Source organism: Macrosteles quadrilineatus, unplaced genomic scaffold, assembly GCF_028750875.1.
Source record: "Macrosteles quadrilineatus isolate MER2022 unplaced genomic scaffold, UCM_ALF_1.0 Scaffold_4__1_contigs__length_99947679, whole genome shotgun sequence".
Classification (NCBI taxonomy): Eukaryota; Metazoa; Arthropoda; class Insecta; order Hemiptera; family Cicadellidae; genus Macrosteles; species Macrosteles quadrilineatus.
Genome location: NW_026542597.1, coordinates 89,813,811 through 89,831,089, shown reverse-complemented (window position 1 = coordinate 89,831,089; position 17,279 = coordinate 89,813,811). Strand labels below are relative to the sequence as shown.

At 36.1% G+C, this 17,279-nt stretch overlaps 2 protein-coding genes across 3 annotated transcripts in view; one reads left to right on the top strand and one right to left on the bottom strand.

Annotated features, from left to right (window-relative positions):
• Positions 1–17,279, top strand: part of LOC128992528 (uncharacterized) — a 154,895-nt gene that overhangs the window by 56,289 nt on the left and 81,327 nt on the right. The gene's annotated exons all lie outside the window — the stretch shown is intronic.
• LOC128992525 (rab GTPase-activating protein 1-like) overlaps positions 1–17,279 on the bottom strand; it is an 81,550-nt gene that overhangs the window by 17,243 nt on the left and 47,028 nt on the right. For both annotated transcript variants that reach the window (XM_054416145.1, XM_054416146.1), the window contains exons 2-6: positions 15,516–15,600; positions 14,557–14,776; positions 3,665–3,848; positions 2,338–2,518; positions 1,291–1,467 (exon numbers count right to left, since the gene is read on the bottom strand). In XM_054416145.1, coding sequence (XP_054272120.1) covers positions 1,291–1,467; positions 2,338–2,518; positions 3,665–3,848; positions 14,557–14,776; positions 15,516–15,600 — 847 coding nt within the window. The remainder of the gene's footprint in view (positions 1–1,290; positions 1,468–2,337; positions 2,519–3,664; positions 3,849–14,556; positions 14,777–15,515; positions 15,601–17,279) is intronic.

The following is a 17,279-nucleotide window of genomic DNA, read 5'->3' as shown; positions in this document are numbered from 1 at the left end:
GAGACTTGTCTACATTGAGGCATCTAAAATCTCTCATTCTCAATAGATCTGGTTTAAATCTGAGCTGCTATGTACTTTACTTCATCTACTACCATTTAATCTCCCACCATATATTATTAATCTCGTCATAGTAGCCGAAAACAAAAGAAAATCTACGCTCCCGCCAGGTACTAATAACTTTTGTGATTGGTTTTCTCAGGTCTAGGACACCAACGTGGGATTAGGAAAGGCTAGAAAGCTGTTTAGATTTTTAAAATAAGATTCAGCTTTAAGGGACTTTTTTGCCAGAGCCCACAATTTTCAACAAGAAATCTGTTGCTATATAATCTTCTGTGATTGCAGTTTTTAGCAAAATCCAGGCCTACTGTATTACAAGCCTAAAGTAGCCAATGAACCACTATGTTATTAAAATGCTTATTACATTATTCTTTATTGCATTATTGCATTGCTTATTACATTACATAGCTTATTACATTTCTAAACACTATGGGTGATTTTATGGCTCTCTAACCACCAGTTCAAATTCAATGTTAGATAAGAAGGTAGGTCGTTGTAAAATGTATTTAAAATTCAACTATCAGTGCAGGTCTCATACTATGCTGAAGAGTACACATATTCAAAAAGATGTAAACACATTATTTACTAAGGACGTTTTTTTTTTATTATTCAGATGAAAATTAATTCTCAGTGGTTTTTGTTTTGTCCTAGGACGCTAGGCACAAGCCTGGGATTGTTTTTCACATTACTTCAGGCTAGACCTAGGGGTGGCAGGATTATCACTTAGATAAAATCCATTGACTTGACGGGGATCGAACCCGTGACCTCAGGGACTGAAGTCCCGCGCTCTAACCACTACGCCAGCTCGCTCCCCCAATTCTCAGTGGTTTGGATAAATGAAAGTCGATATTAGTTTGAATAATTTCATCATAAAGAAATACAGACATTTTAGAACCCTGGTATTTCGAGGTTCTACTGTATTGGGATCTGATTTCACCCTCTACCTGGCATTGTAATACCAAATACAATAATCATCGGTCATTACAAAACAAACTGCTATGAAACTAACAGAGTCAAATCCCAAACTGGGTTTTGATTAATTACTAGAATTAATGTATATACGGAAACCCAAAACACTGATAGTGAATCCACATTAGCAAAATATTCAACATCCATCAATTTATAGGATTTTGTATTACCCTGACATCTTCTGAGTAAATGGAAAGTGAAAATAATGATGGTGAATCTGTTTGAACACCATATACATCATACAAAAGTACGCTAGTTATTTACCCTTCCGTCTTCCTCTTTGATCTCCATGGTGACTTCGAACACTGCCATCTGCAGACATCCGCTACGGCTCATCAGTTCCGCCTGATCTACAGACAGCAACTCTCCTTGCACTGAGGTGGTCATGGAGCGTGGCACTCGCTGGAACGCCTTGGTGAAACAAGCCGACACCTGACCCACCTGGGAACAATGGAACAATAATAGGTTAGAACAATAGGACGGAACAATAGGAACAGTAGATTAGGAGGGTGGGTGCTGAAGAATTGGAACGTTGGTACAGGATGAATACAATGAGTTTTTGAATTAACTCATTTTCGTTGTGTAAATGTAACACATACGTTAGACAGTAGATAATGATCTACTATACACATTCTTTAAAGGTATTTACAGTCCTCAGTAGATTGGGACAAAATGTTTTGGGAGTTGCAAACTAAGTTATCGCCCAAAATAGTTTTGACTATGTATGAAAGGTCTTGAAGGTTTTGTTTGGATGTGGTCTAGTAGATGATCTAAGTACAAGCTGGTGTACAAGCAGGTGATTTGTAAGACTGTTTCTTATTTCTTTTACTGTTAAGGCCGAGATAGTTTGGTGGGAGCGCAAATTTTTGGTGGGAGCGCAAATTTTGTAACGTTTTGTGAGTCGAGTTTATTAAGGACTCTTTGGTTTCCTAGGCAAAAACTGCATGAATTAATGCATGAATTTATTCTCTAATACAAAGAGACGCTCCTGAGAAGTTTTCTTGTATTTGTAGTTGAGGTCTGCTAAACATCTAACTGCTTGATTTTGGTGTACAATAGATTTTTTTGTTGACGTCTGACATTAGTGTTTTTGTTGAGCAAAAAATTCATTTTAATTTTTTGGGATGGGAAGTGTTTAGTTTGAAGAAGGAAGATGTATTTGCAAAAGGAAAAGCCCACTAATTATTACATTTTTGAAGGAAATCAATGTTTAAGTGATCTTAGATGTATGGCGACGAGCTATTTTTAACAGAGTGTTAAACAATCTTGCTGTTTTTTTAGTTAAAAAATTCACAATAAATCAACACTTACAGCCTCCGGTATGTCACATCTGAAGACGTAACATTGAAAGATAGACGACTCGACTGTCTCGCCCTGCGTGTAGGTGAAGGAGAAGCAAGCTGCCTCCTTAGACTCGGCTGTCCCGTGAGCGTAGAACAAGATGCGGTGAATCTGGTAGCGGGCCATCACCGCTCCAGCAGCATCGTACAACCTGGAAGAGACAAAGTAGAAAATTTACTTTACACACTAGGTCTTTAGGGCCCAACCATCCAGACATAAATTTTTATTGAAGGCTGACATTTCAACCAATGTACAGGCAGCCATCATTGGAGGAATACAATTTTCTCGCTAAGAGGTAGAGAAACAACTTGAGGTGAAAAAATCAAGACCTGGTTGACTCTTTAGGTTTTTGCTATGAAGGGCCATGGATCTTACTTAGTTTTTAAGGGGTTTATCCCTGCAACCAAGTCAAAACCATTTAAGGGGATAAGAGAGAATTCCCCTTCTTTTAGGTGTTAGGTAGTTATGATGGGTTAGGTTCCCTAAATAAGCTCCTGCTTAAAGATACATTCACAACCAAACCTATGATTTACAACCAAAAACGAGTCATTTTGTACACCCCTGAGATATCAGTTTACAAAGCCCATGCTTGATGATCTACACTCCTTAAAGTAGGTCAGGATTTTCTACATACAGTAGTTTTAAGAGACAGACTCAGGCTCCCGGCACATCAACCAAAGCTTATAAAATAGCTAAATGCAAATAGTGATTTAACACCTTGTAAATTTACAACACGAACGTACATTCAACTATACCTTAAACCTACTAGCTAAAGATTACAAGCTACTTTTTTGTCCTCTAGGATGTTAGGCTCTTCCCTGGGATCGTTTTTACATTGCTTCAGGCTAGGCCTAGGGGTTGTGGTACTATCACTTAGATCAAATCCATTGGTGACTGGCAAGGGAGCGAGCTGGTTTAGTAGTTAGAGTGCGGGACTTCGGTCCAAGAGGTACCGGGTTCAATTCCCGCCAAATCACCAATGGATTTTATCTATGTGATAATGCCGCAACCCTAGGTCTAGCCTGAAGTAATGTGAAAAACAATCCCAGGCCTAGCGTCCTAGGACAAAAAAAGAGAAAAAAATTTGTGACTGGCAGGATTTGAACCCGAGACCTGCAGGACCAAAGTCCTACGCTCTACCAGTAGAACAGCTAGTAGCTTCTCATCGGTTAAACACTACTGGATTGCACCAAATTTTAACAATTACAGAAAACCCAGCACAATTTTAAGTTTAAGCAGCTTGAATTCCAAACGAAGTTGCAACTATTGAAACATAGTGAATTAAACATGTACTTACACTACGCATCCATCAGAACAGCTGGGCACTGAGACAGATACTTTGATCACTTCCTGGTCCTGACTCTGGGCGTTGAGTATCGCCATGTTGCGATGAGTCTCCGTCTCACTCTTGGGCGCGTTTACACTCGCCGAGCCCAAGTACGAGATGCCGTTGAATATGGTGCAGTCTTGGTTAAGGTCACCTAGTGTGATGAGATAGACAGATATTGCGCAAGTTAGAACATGCTTATTTTTAGCGAATTTCCCATATAGGGAATAAGCTATTACCGTAGTACTCATGGTAAGACCTGGACGCGGGACCGATTTTTTTTTTGGTTTTGAGGTCCCTAGAGGCCAAAAACACCATCCGTTCAAATTCATATATATATATATATATATATATATTTATATATATATATATTTATATATATATATATATATATTTATATATATATATATATATATATATATATATATATGTGTCCGTCAGCACGATAACTCGAGCAAAAATGATCCGATTTTGATGAAATTTGGTACAAACGTGTAAACGTACGTTTATTCGAACGAGTTCGCGATCCAGCATGATCGGACCATGGGAACGGGGGTTTACGGGGGGTTTTATGGGGTAAAAATAGGTTTTTCCCATTTTTGACCTAAAAAACATAAAATTTAGCAATTTCTTTCCAAACCATTTTGTAGAGCTTATAAAAACAAATAATTTAGTATATTGAAGCGTTATTATGCGCCTAATGGTTACGGAGAAAATTCAAACAAATTGTAAATTTAAAATTCCCATGTTATTCTTATGGAGAATAAGTAAACTGTTGTAGTTTGCTTGTTTGTGAACATATTTTGATCAAATTTGGAAAATGTTTTTATTTCTTACTAACTATTCACATTTTACAAAAAAAAAAAAAAACAGTTTTACCCTCCCTGATGCAGCAAACCTAAGTACTTGTTAAACTAATTCTATTTAAATCAAGAATAAATGTTATATTTTTAAGTAGACATTTCAGTGTAAATACAATCAGTCAAATGGAAATTCGCTTAGTCTGCAGGTTTGCTGCGGCGGGGGTATTTATGTAGTTATGTTGATTCAGGTGTTTTACCCAAAATGGAAATCCCAACTTTGTACAGGAAGTATATTTATTTTAAGAACCCTGAGTTAATATGGAATACTCGGTTATGTTTTGGTTATAGTCACCTGATAAGATCGGATTTCAGTTAGACATTTTTTAAAGTGTTTAAACACCTTGAGAATTGTTTGTCCAAACCCTGATCCTGTAACCCAACATCGACCTTTTGTTTGACAGTATATTTTAATCAATTGAAAGCTCAACAGCAAATAATATCTAGGTCTTGAATCAATCTCGCTTTGGATCAAACGAGCAACCATCAGATTTGAAGGCGAGCTCTATAATTACCTCAATACAGTCTGTTTAGTTCTAAAAAAATTATTCTTTTGCAAGGACCACTCTTCGAAGGCTTAAGGATCAAGGATAGTAGAGTTTAATTTTTAACTTTAAAATAGCTTATAAATGGGGTGAATCACTTTATTTTACTGTAGGCTATTGATCCTACTAATATTATAAATGAGAAAGTTTGGATGTATGGATGTATGGATGGATGTATGGATGTATGTTTGTGACAAGTGAACGTGAAAAATACTGGTCGGATTGGGCTGAAATTTGGCATGATGATAGCTCACATTCCTGATTAACATATAGGCATATTCTATATCAAAAATCCTTTCGGGCTCCGCCCCAGTGGCTCTGGAGTTTCCCATGTTAACCTTATGAGAAATGGAATTATTGAATCTTAACAGCTGTTTCAATTAAACAAGTTGGTTCTGTTCTATGATGTTCAATAGCATTAAAGTTACAAGGATTACCAACAGGGTGCAGCACTATTATTTCTTTTACATTTATGACAACAGCTAATTTGCAACCAAAAGGTGAGTGAGCGTAGCGAACGAACTTCAACCTGGAGGCGAGTCAGCGTAGCGAACGAGCTAACCTGAAGGCAAGTGAGCGCAGCGAACGAGCTCCAACCTAAAGGTGAGTGAGCGTAGCGAACGAACTTCAACCAGGACGTGATTGAGCCATGCGAACGAGCTCATCTTGAAAATGAACGAGCATGTGACATAAAACCACAATAGGACAGGACGACGTCTGTCGGGCCAGCTAGTAGCTTATAAATGTGGTGAATCACTTTATTTCATTGAAGGCTTTTGATATTTAATCAAAGACAGGTTTTGGTTCCTTGTGCAGCAAATCAGTAACTGTGTTAATGTAATTTATATTGGATATGAATCTAAAAGTAAATTCATTCATATTTTTACCGGTTTGAATGAAAATTCAATAAATCAACTTCAAATTTGTTTAGTCTGTAGATAAGCTGAGGCATTGGTATGTCATAATATTTATGAACAATTAATTAAAATACCGATAATCCTTCATCATTTTTGCCACAACAATGATTAAAATATTTTCAAATACGAATCGCCTTTGGTTTCCAAAATATAAGTATGGTTAAACAGTTAAAACAAATGTTTGCATAAAAAATCAATATTAAATTAAGCTTTAAATCAAATATTTTTTTATACACAAAGGAAGTTAACTCATCAAAATCTGTTGGCTATATAAAATAATGCGATAAAACCCTCCAGTAAAAAAAACAAAATTTAAATCTTAGTGTGACAATGTATACACAAGACTATTCAAGCAGTCAACTAGTGTTGTATGCTGAACTCAAGTCATTTTTTATTCACCGAGTCTAGCCACATCGGCCATATGTGTACCACTAACACACATGGCAGCGTACACAGCTGGTTACAAAACATGTATTCAAACAGATGAAGAATACCTAAGACAATTTAAATGTGGTTAGCCTTTTTGTTATTGACAAAACAATTATCTTAAAAAAAATAAAAAAAAAATAAAACCAATAATTAAATTCAATTTAGATCATTTAATTACTCAATTAGACCTAATTTGATTTTAATAACAAGCTCAAGCAGTTTCATCAATGAACAAACATTTTATATGGATAAACATTTGCGGTAAGAATATACAGTACAGTTTAGTAGTAGGATATGTTTCACCTTCTAATTTTAGCACCTAGGTGGCGTCCCACCTCAATAATTGATAATAATTTGATAATTGAATAATGAATTGAACAGAAACGATTAAAATGTTATCCAAGTCTGTAGAAAAAAAACATGGAGTTAGTAGAAGCACTGCTTATTGTTGGTGAAAATATAGTAATTATTCCAAAATTGAACACTTTGAATTTTCTTTGATTGGTTGGGAAATTAGTTTTAATTTAAATTGTTTCCCTTTTCAACAATGTTTATCACGTCTACTATAAAAAAGCTACATTATAGATCTAAAGCCTACTGCAGTAGCTAGTGAAGAAGGATAGCAACAATTCAATTAGCCAGGACAATAAGTACCAGCCGCTGCAAAAGGTTATGGTGTACACTACTTTTTGTTGTCGCTATTCTTCCCAAAGTACTGAGCCGATTTAAACTAAAAGTTTTTTTAAGAGGCGGTTTGGGAGCTCGAGCCCAGCTAGTACGCGCCTAGTGTTAGACGCGCCTAACTTTAGTCCCCGGACCAGAAACCAGGCTTGGGAGCTCGCGCCTAAGTTGAAATGGTCGTAGATCAAGTATAGTCGCGCCTAAGTTGCAGCGCCGCTAGATGGACAGGGAATCGCGGGGTATTCAGGTTTTGACGTTGGCAACGGCCATTGCAGAACCCGTTACCGTTGACAACAACAAAAGATGAACACTTATTGAAGATGGATACAATTTTATCTTGGTATATCAATGGTGGCTAATTAGTAGACTATGGTGTATGTTTCTGCATTGTACCATTGCAAAAATGTAGTTTTGTAAGATCGTTGTTTTACATCCCAATGACTGAAGAACCGTAATTGTTTATATTAAATTCTTTTAAGATCTAACTTTATTTTCACTTTACGATTTATAATTATTTAATCAGTTGTCTTTAAGTACTACTAGTTGTCTTTTAAGTACCATACCTTATAAATACATACAGAGCAACATAGGATTAACATCGGAAACTCGGTTTCATGCAATAAAAATCTTCAAAATTAAACAGTAATTTCCCAGTATATAGGGGTATTGACAAAAAAAATAATAAAAAGTAATTGCGGAGGTTATGATTGTGTGAAGCCAAGGTAAATGTAAACAAATATCTTTTAGTACAGTACTTAGAAAAAATTGTTGTCAATTTAAAATCTTTTTTTACATGACACTCTTTTATCTAATTTTCCTAGGGAAGTATCTATTACCGTAGGTAGCACTTAGTTCCGGGACCGATAAACTTTTCCATTTTGATGTCCCTAGAGGCTAAAAACACTGTTCGTTCAAAATTTTATATATGTATAGCCTATATATAATGTATTATATATACGTCCATAAACGTGATAACTTGAGTAATTTTTGTCTGATTTTGATAAAATTTGGCATGAAAGTGTTAGGCGTGATTCTCCTTAATGAGTTCGCGAACCAGCATGATCAGACCAAGGGAACCCGGAGTTGTATTGGATAAAAATAGTTTTTTTCTCAATTTTAACCCCTATAACATAAATCTTTGTCTTTAAAATATTTTAAAGAGCATAAAAAACAAATTAATTTCTTAAAATGTTTTGTACGGTTATTGGCTACAGAGACTATTGGTAAAATTGTAAATTTTAAATTCCCATGTGATTCTTATGGAGAATAAGTTAACTGTTCTAGTGTGGTCGTTTATGGATATATTTTTATGAAACTTGGCAAATTTATTTATTTTTTATAAAGCTGTTAATATTTTGTTAAAACACACTTTATCACCCTCCCAGTAGCAGCATACCTACACCGTAGGTAGTTTCAGGTGCTTGTTATAATTATTTTGCTTATTGCAAAATATTGCTTATTGATATACTGTATATATTTTCTTATACTCCAAATAATCTAGGTACTCCATTTTGATGTAACTAGCACTTGGTCAATGACACTGAACTGAGCTCTATCACAACGCAATTAAAAGATGACGATTATGACTGTGAGCTATTTGCAGTTTTTTATGTTTTGTTTACTATCTCTTCACTCTTTCGTAGGGGGGTGAGTGGGGGGTATGCATGTGGTTGCTAATTATTTCCTTACTAATAAAATATTTATAATTAAGGTATGGGTGCTTAAAGCCAAACTCTCAGTTGAAAGAAATTCTATTTAGGGTCCATATTTGTATTGCAGTTAACAGTAAAAACGAAAAACCAAATAATCTATCGTTAAATTTAGCTTTCTGCAAGATTTTCGTTTTATTTTGAACAAAAGAGAACTAAAAAAAAGTTTTATCAAATATACTTTGAGAGTAATGAAAATGTTCGGAATTTAATAACGAATTCCAATATAACATTCTTTTGTTTAATATGTAAACAATTAACTTGCTAATGAGCTAATACCGGCATGATGTCGACTTAGACCTGCCCCCTGGCAGGACTAAAGTTGGGGACTAAACTCACTGATTTTTATGACGAAAACATATCTCTTAGTCCCGAAATTGGTCTCCCAAACCCACCGAATCTATCTCTTAGGCTGGCGCCTAAGTCTACTTGACTCCCAAACCAACAATATTTAGGCGCGAGATTATCCCTGCACAAGTTAGGCGCGCGCCTTACTGATCCCGAGCTCACAAACCCGTTTTCGAGGCGGCAGCCTAAAATACCGGAAATATCCGGATTTAGTCGCGGACTAGCGCTAATACCGAGCTCCCAAACCGCCCCTAAATGAATGATTAGAATTTCTCATACTTCTACACTGAAGAGCGTCAGTTGCTATCAAGGTTTTGTGGGCTCGTTCTGCAATATAGCTAAACAAAGCGGTAACTACATGATCGTCACTGCTGTACCATAGTTTTAGATATAACATTTTAGTGGTTATAATGATCGCCTTGTAATCTGGCCACAGATTGATCCTGAGAAATATCTAGGTTTTCATGATTCAATGGACCCAGCTGCCTTGACCATTGGTATAAGTGGTCATGGTTAAAGAAACACACATCCGCCAGTATACACTCACCCTGACTGGCTGGGTAGCTAAGTGGTTATAGTGTTTGCCTAACAACCGATTCGATACTGAGAAATGTCAATAGCTTTTTGATGATTCCAAACCGGACCCAGCTGTTCCTGATCATTGGGTTTTAAATAAATGATCCTGTTGATTCCACTAATTTTACTAATAAAAGTTCACATTTTGTATAAGAAAATAGAAAGTAAGTTTTTATTAAATCACAATCTGTAAGTAAACATAAACAATTCAACAAGTAAACAAAAGAATAATTTGAACACATGTTATAAATAAAATGTAAATAAAACATATGTTAACACCTCCTCCTCTATTTACTGTGCTGCGGCACTCTACGAAGAATCAGCTGATCAACATGTCTTCTTATTATTCGTCCATCTTCCAGCTGAACTACGTACATTACATGTCCTTGCTTTTTAGTTATATAGCCTGAGTACCACTTGGATGATCCATTGACATATTCCCGCGCTTGAACCTTATCTCCAACTTTGAAATTCCTTTTAATACCGACTTGGAGTCCCTTTTTCTGATATTTATTCGGTTCTAAGGTTGGAACAATTATTGCGAGGTTTGTTCGTACACTCCTTCCAAACATTAGGTGGTATGCTGATGTACCAGTTGAATTCGAGGATTGCCTGAGTTGCATTACAAGTCTTTGGATTTTGTTTTGCAGTGTACCCTTTTCTCCCTCCATGGATTTTAACGCCTTCTTGACAGTCTGCACGTATCTTTCAGCCTGGCCGTTTGAGTTTGGGTGATATGGTGCCGTTGTTCTGTGAACAATCCCACATTCATTCATGAAGTTTTTGAACTCTTGGGAAACAAACTGTCTTTCATTATCTGAAACTAAGATTTGAGGGAACCCAAAAGTTGAAAAGATTTTCCGTAATTCTTGGACTGTCCATGTACTTGTAGTTGTTCTTGTCTGTATCACCTCCACCCACTTACTAAAAGCATCCACTAATATGAGGTACTGTTGGCCATCTGTTGGTCCTAAGATATCAATGTGCACTCTCTCCCATGGATTAGTAGGTTGTTCCCAGGGATGGATAGTTTTTCTCGGGTTGTTGCATTGTTCAATGCATTGTCGACATTCAGTTACCATATCTTCAATATCCTTGTCTATACTTTTCCACCAGCAAAAACTGCGAGCTAAAGCCTTCATTTTTATTTCTCCTAAATGAGCTACGTGTAATTCTCGAAGCACGTGAGGTTTGAGGGATTGAGGTATCATGACTCTCCAGCCCTTCAGTACACAATCATCTTGAATGGACAGTTCGTTATCGTGAAATCCATATTGTTCGACAGATTGTCTTGATTTTAAGGCCTGTAGGACTGGACCCAACACAGAATCGTTGATAGTTTCCTTAGCCACCACGGTACTGTTGACATTGAGTGTTTCTAGTTGGTTTATGTGGTACTTGGAGAGGTCATCTATAGCGTTTTCTTGTACAACTTCGGTAGGGAAACGTGAGAGATAATCTGCATTGCTATGATGAACAGTTTGCCTGTACTCTATGTCATAGTTGAACCCGGAGAGAAAGTGAGCATAGTTGAATATCCGTGTTGCCGAGATTGTTGGTAAGGTCTTTGCTGGATTAAAAATTGAGACTAGCGGTTTGTGGTCTGTAATCAAAGTAAACTTGCGGCCATAACAAAATGGGAAAAACTTTTTCAGGCCCCAATATATTCCCAACGCTTCCTTGTCGATTTGAGAGTATTTTTGTTCTGATTTGGTTAAAGATCGAGAGGCGAAGGCAATTGGTCTGTCCGATCCATTGCTATAGCGGTGAGACAGAACGGCTCCCACACCTACCGGTGAAGCATCAGTAGCTAAGACCAGAGGTAAGCTAGGATCAAAGTGAACCAAAACGTCGTCACTTGTGATAATGTCCTTAATCTTCTGAAAACTCTTTTCACAAGATGAATTCCAATTGAAATGGTTTCCTTTTCGTAGCAGTAGGTTCAACGGATGTAGTAGTGTTGCCAAATTCTTTATGAATTTGTTGTAATAATTTGCTAGGCCCAGGAATGTTCGGAGTTCAGAAACGTTTTCTGGCCTTTTACATTTCAGAATGCTCTGTATCTTGGTATCTGACTTATGTAGCCCTTTGCTATCGATCACATGACCTAAATACTCAATTTTCGTCTGGAAAAACTTGCATTTGTCCCTATTTAGCCTCAAATCGTTTGTCTTCAGTCGTTCGAACACCTGTTTCAGTCGGCGAAGAAGCTGTTCCCGGTTAGATCCTTGGATAATGACATCATCGAAGAAACATTGTACACCTTCTAAGCCATGTAATGTTTTGTCCATGAATCTCTGCCATAACAAGGGTGCCACTTTTACTCCAAACATTAATCGGTTCACCTTAAACAGCCCTTTATGAGTACTGATTGTTTGCATTATGGCACTGTTTTCGTCCATCTCCAGGTGCAAGTATGCATTACTGATATCAAGAGTATAAAAAATCTTTCCACAATGCATTTTTGACATGATATCGTCGATCCGAGGTATAGGGTAGTGTTCGTCTTTGATGACTTTGTTCAATGTCACCTTGTAATCGGCACATATTCTGACTGAACCATTTGGTTTGACGACCGGAACAATTGGTGTGCCCCAATCAGATGATTCGACTTGTGTGATTATACCCAAAGTTTCCAGTCGTTCAAGTTCTTTCTCTACCTTTTCTTGTAGTGCATATGGCATGTGTCTTGGTTTGATGTAAATTGGCTGGGTTTCGTCTTTTACATTAAAATGGCCCTTTTCGTTTGGTATTTTCCCAATGCCTTCTTTGAAAATGTCTTCGTATTGAATCATCAGTTTATCTAGTTCTTGAATGTTTTCATTTGTTTCACTTGAATCTAATGAATGTATGTCAGCTGCATCAAGCTGAATCTCTCTTATCCATTCTCTTCCGAATATAGAGTCTACACACTTGTTTACAATGTACAGTTTTCCAACAAAACTTTGATCTTTGTACTGAACATCTACAAAAACAACTCCTCTTGGATTGATTATTTCTCCAGTGTATGTCCTGAGTTGAACATTTGTTTTGAAAATCCTTTTTGGAGAATTTAAAAGTTTAAATGTATCATATGATACAATGCTGAGAGCCGCTCCTGTATCTAATTCCATTGTCATGAGTCGTCCTTCCACTTTTACCTCGAGCATAAACTTGTCATTTGATTTTGAATGAAGTTGGTAAATTTCATGAGTGTCATCACTTGTATTTTCTACGGTTTCATCTGATTGTTTTACTTCTTTGTTTGGTTTCCTTAAGCACACTCTTGCTAAGTGACCAAAACGTTTACACGAGTTGCATTCTGCATTTTTGAACTTACATTGATGGGCTCTATGTGAATCATCACCACATCTATAGCATTTGTTCCTCAGTTTCTCAAAACGAGATTGATAATCAGAGAGTTGTATACGATTAGATTTACTTGACTTACTATCCAGGTGTTTGTTCTTGCTCGATACTTGGTGTACTTCCTCTCGATATTCATTTGTCTTAACTATTCTGCTCTCACTTGTCGCTAGTTCCAATGTAGCTGCCTTCTCGACTACTTCTTTAAACGGTTGCAATAGTTTATCTTGAATAAGATGAAGACGTATATCAGAGTCTCTTAGTCCCCTGACAAACTGCATTCGAAGTAGAATTTCAGATACGGATTCATTACAATGTGTACAAGTAAACTGGCATTCAACACTGAGCTTTCGAAGAGCATTTGCGTAAGCTTGTACAGATTCATTACATAGTTGAGTACGTGTTGTGAATTTGTGCTGACGAGCCCAAATACTGGGTTTTGGTTCTAGTTGTGCCATCAACAGATGAATCAATTCCTCATATGGCTTGTTATGTGGATCATCTGGTATGCAAAGATCGTAGAGCTGTTCGTGTATTTGTGGGGTGATTGATTGTAAAAATAAATCCACTTTGACCTTTGGACTTAAGTTTCCCCGTAATTTTGTGTAGTTTTCAAAGCGCCGAGTGAAGTTTTGAAAACTTTCCTCTTGTGTATATGGCTGGAAAGGAATATTAGATACATGTTGAGATATTGTAGAGGCAGACATTGCAGTTTGTGTATTGTACTTTTTCTTTTCTGCTTCAAGGAATGTTCGTATCTCTCTATGTATTTCTTCTAACTGCCATCGAATTTCTAATTCACTTTCTACTGAATTAGTGTGAAGTTCAATATGGGACTGTGTAGCTTCGAGTTCAGTCCATATTGCTGAAAGTTTATCGGTATAGTAAGTGCATGTATCTTGAGAATGTTCACATGTATGTAAATCATCCTTGAGTTTGTTCAAGCGTAGTTCTAGCAATTTCCTTTTCTTGAGATACAAATCCAATTCTTTTCTACTTACCATTTTACTCGTCGCCATTGTTGATTCCACTAATTTTACTAATAAAAGTTCACATTTTGTATAAGAAAATAGAAAGTAAGTTTTTATTAAATCACAATCTGTAAGTAAACATAAACAATTCAACAAGTAAACAAAAGAATAATTTGAACACATGTTATAAATAAAATGTAAATAAAACATATGTTAACAGATCCTGACCGATGAACCAACTGATCTTAGTAAGTAACAAAGCTACACAGATCATTTCACACCATTCTACATTCATCCTTCACTCATATTAGGGTTAAAATACGCACCTAGGTGACCACATCTCAAAGAATTGATAATTGAGTGTATATGCTTAAAGTATGCACCTTGGATTCTCAAATAATCAGACTGATTTAGTAATATGTAAACTTTTTGACTAGCAAGTGTACAGTGAATAGTATGGATGTATTAACTCACGACTTACCCATGTCCACCTCTTCCTCGCTCAACGGGTGTTCGTCAGTCTCAAATCGCTTTGCCTCTGTTATGTAGCTCCGCCTGTGATTAGCTGTCTCCGGAGGGTCCTGCCGTTGTTGTTCCGTCCGCTTGTTGTCCGGCTCCATTTCCCCCAGGACTTCTCCCATCATCGCCTCCAGATCTCCCTCTGTCTTGCTGTCGTCCGAGATATTCAACAAAGGCAACGACTGCCCATGGAAAAACATTTTGAACAAATTATCATATATTGTTTTGTGGAATAATTATAGGGTGAGAATTGTATGGTAGTAGTATTAACTTTTGGATACTGAAGTCAACCTCCCATATAGATGGACAAGCTGTACTTTTATTCTTTAGTTTTATTACTAAGATTATTTATGTGGCATAAAAGTTGCTATAGTTTACAATCAGTCGTCCCATTAGTTTTACTTTGTCAATTAAACATTATTCAGTAATAATTTAAATATCAGTGGCTGTTTATAGATGTAATTTATCTGTCAGTTCCTTGGCTTAACCCTGTCCAATTTTTATTTGAAAACTGGTGACTAATTTAACATGGGGAAGAAATGTTTAGCTCTATCAATAGTCAAAGGCAATAGACGGTTCATGATTTAGTTTAATTGCTTTATACTTTGTATTATGTACTTTGTATTACTTTGTATTACCCACACAGTACTCTCACTAATTCTCATTTTGTGTCGAAAATACTTACTTTACGCCCTAGTGAAATACACTATTATATTGATAACTTAACTATTTATAAAACGTTTGAGTTCACTCTCTTTAAATTAGAAAAGCAAGTATGCAGGGATAGCCATTTTTGTAGGAAAATCTGCAACAAAAGGATTGTTGCTACTCCAAAAGCACTACAAATGGAAAAAAACTGAAAGCGAGACTAACAAGTCCTGATTGTTAGTCGACACAAGGAAATGCAGGGGTTAGACTCACCGTGCCAGAGCTAACTACAAACTCATACTCTTCACTTATGGCAGTGGAATCATTTGATTTTACACTCTCACTGTCCTCCATCAGCCTGTGAACAAGACAGGTTCCGACAGGTTCAATGCTAGACTAACACAAACTTGCAATCAATTCAGTCGAATCGATTCAGGAAAGTACTCTATTTGTTACATGACTAATATTACTAATCAATTCTCTAACTTGGCTATGACTAATGATAACTGTAAATGCTCTACAAGGCAAAAATAATATAAACTTGCAACCTTCTAACTTGGTATTGAATTAACATCAACACACAAACTGTCTGTACCACTATGGGATCCCATTATAGAAGTAGACCTACTATTAAGGAGACACATAAAATGTTCTTCCCTTATCACTTAGTCTCGTAATTATATGGATTTACAAATATATGTGATCAGTAGCAGATTAATTGTGATTAAATTTGACAATATACTGCCCTAGACATGGGTTAGATTAAAAGAGAACTTTTATGTGAAACAATTTTTCCCTCATACAGCTCTTAAAAATATGACGCTTCTCTTAAAGGAACAGCTAGCCTTCTTTCCTTTACTTTACTTTTAAATAAAATGGCGACCATACAAAGTAGGTATTTTAAGCCAAGTATGAATGGAGATGAGTGTAGGATGAGTGGCGTGATAAAAAATAAAGGGACAAATTATCTCAAGCTACGGGATTTTTAAAACAGGGGAAACCCCCTCATATAGTGGTAGTATAAGAATGTGAATAAGTAAGCACAGTATGAAGTGAGTAAGTAGGCCCTAGATAAGTACAGTATAATAAAGAAAAAATATGAATTAATATTCAGTGATTCAGTGCAAGAGAAACCCATTGTAAGCTTTTAGATCTTATCCGTCATATGATTTTATTTTCATTGACAAGTAACCTACATGAGGAGTGCTATTTGGGACACTTAACTTGCACACTTATCAGCTCCAGACAAAACAATAATTTACTATCTTTCTAGGAATACTTGAATCACTGGCGTCAAGTAGACTAAGTAAGTTGGAATTCAGTTGGAGGTAAAAATATAATAAAAAAAATATATTACATAAATATATATAATATAATATAAATATATTACATAAATATATATGATAAAATATAAATATATTACATGAGCTCTAAACTCTGAAAAACTAAGCCACTGAAGTAACTAAAGGATATTTTATCCCTGTATTATTTTATGGCAACCGTTTTGGTTAGGGCCTAACCCAAATTTGGTTAAACGGGGTTCTACTGTACTACATGAGACTAATCCTTACTGAAATTTGTTATAGAATTTTCTTGACGAAAATTAGTTAGTGGCTTATTAGTATAGGCCTACATGGTATGAAGTTAAAACTCCAACTGTATTGTAGGCTATCCTATTCGCACAAACAAAAGTTTCGAGCAAGTAAGTTGGCAATGTTGATATTTTATTTACAACACCTGGTCAAATACGATATCTTTTGTGAATTGATCCAACCATCTTTGACAGAGCTACGTTTGACGCATTAAAACCACCACAATTGACAGCTATGTTTGTTCTCTTTTACCTTAGTAGTCATAGACTTTCATCATCAGCAAACGTGCATAAGAATATTTAGCAAATATTTTTGTGAAGAGAAAGAAAATTGCAAAATCATAGTAATTTTGAACAACAGAAATATAAAATACAAAAAATATCCAACTACCTACTTTAAGGCAAAAAGGAACTGAGTTAACAGTGCAAAAATGTAGTAAAAATAA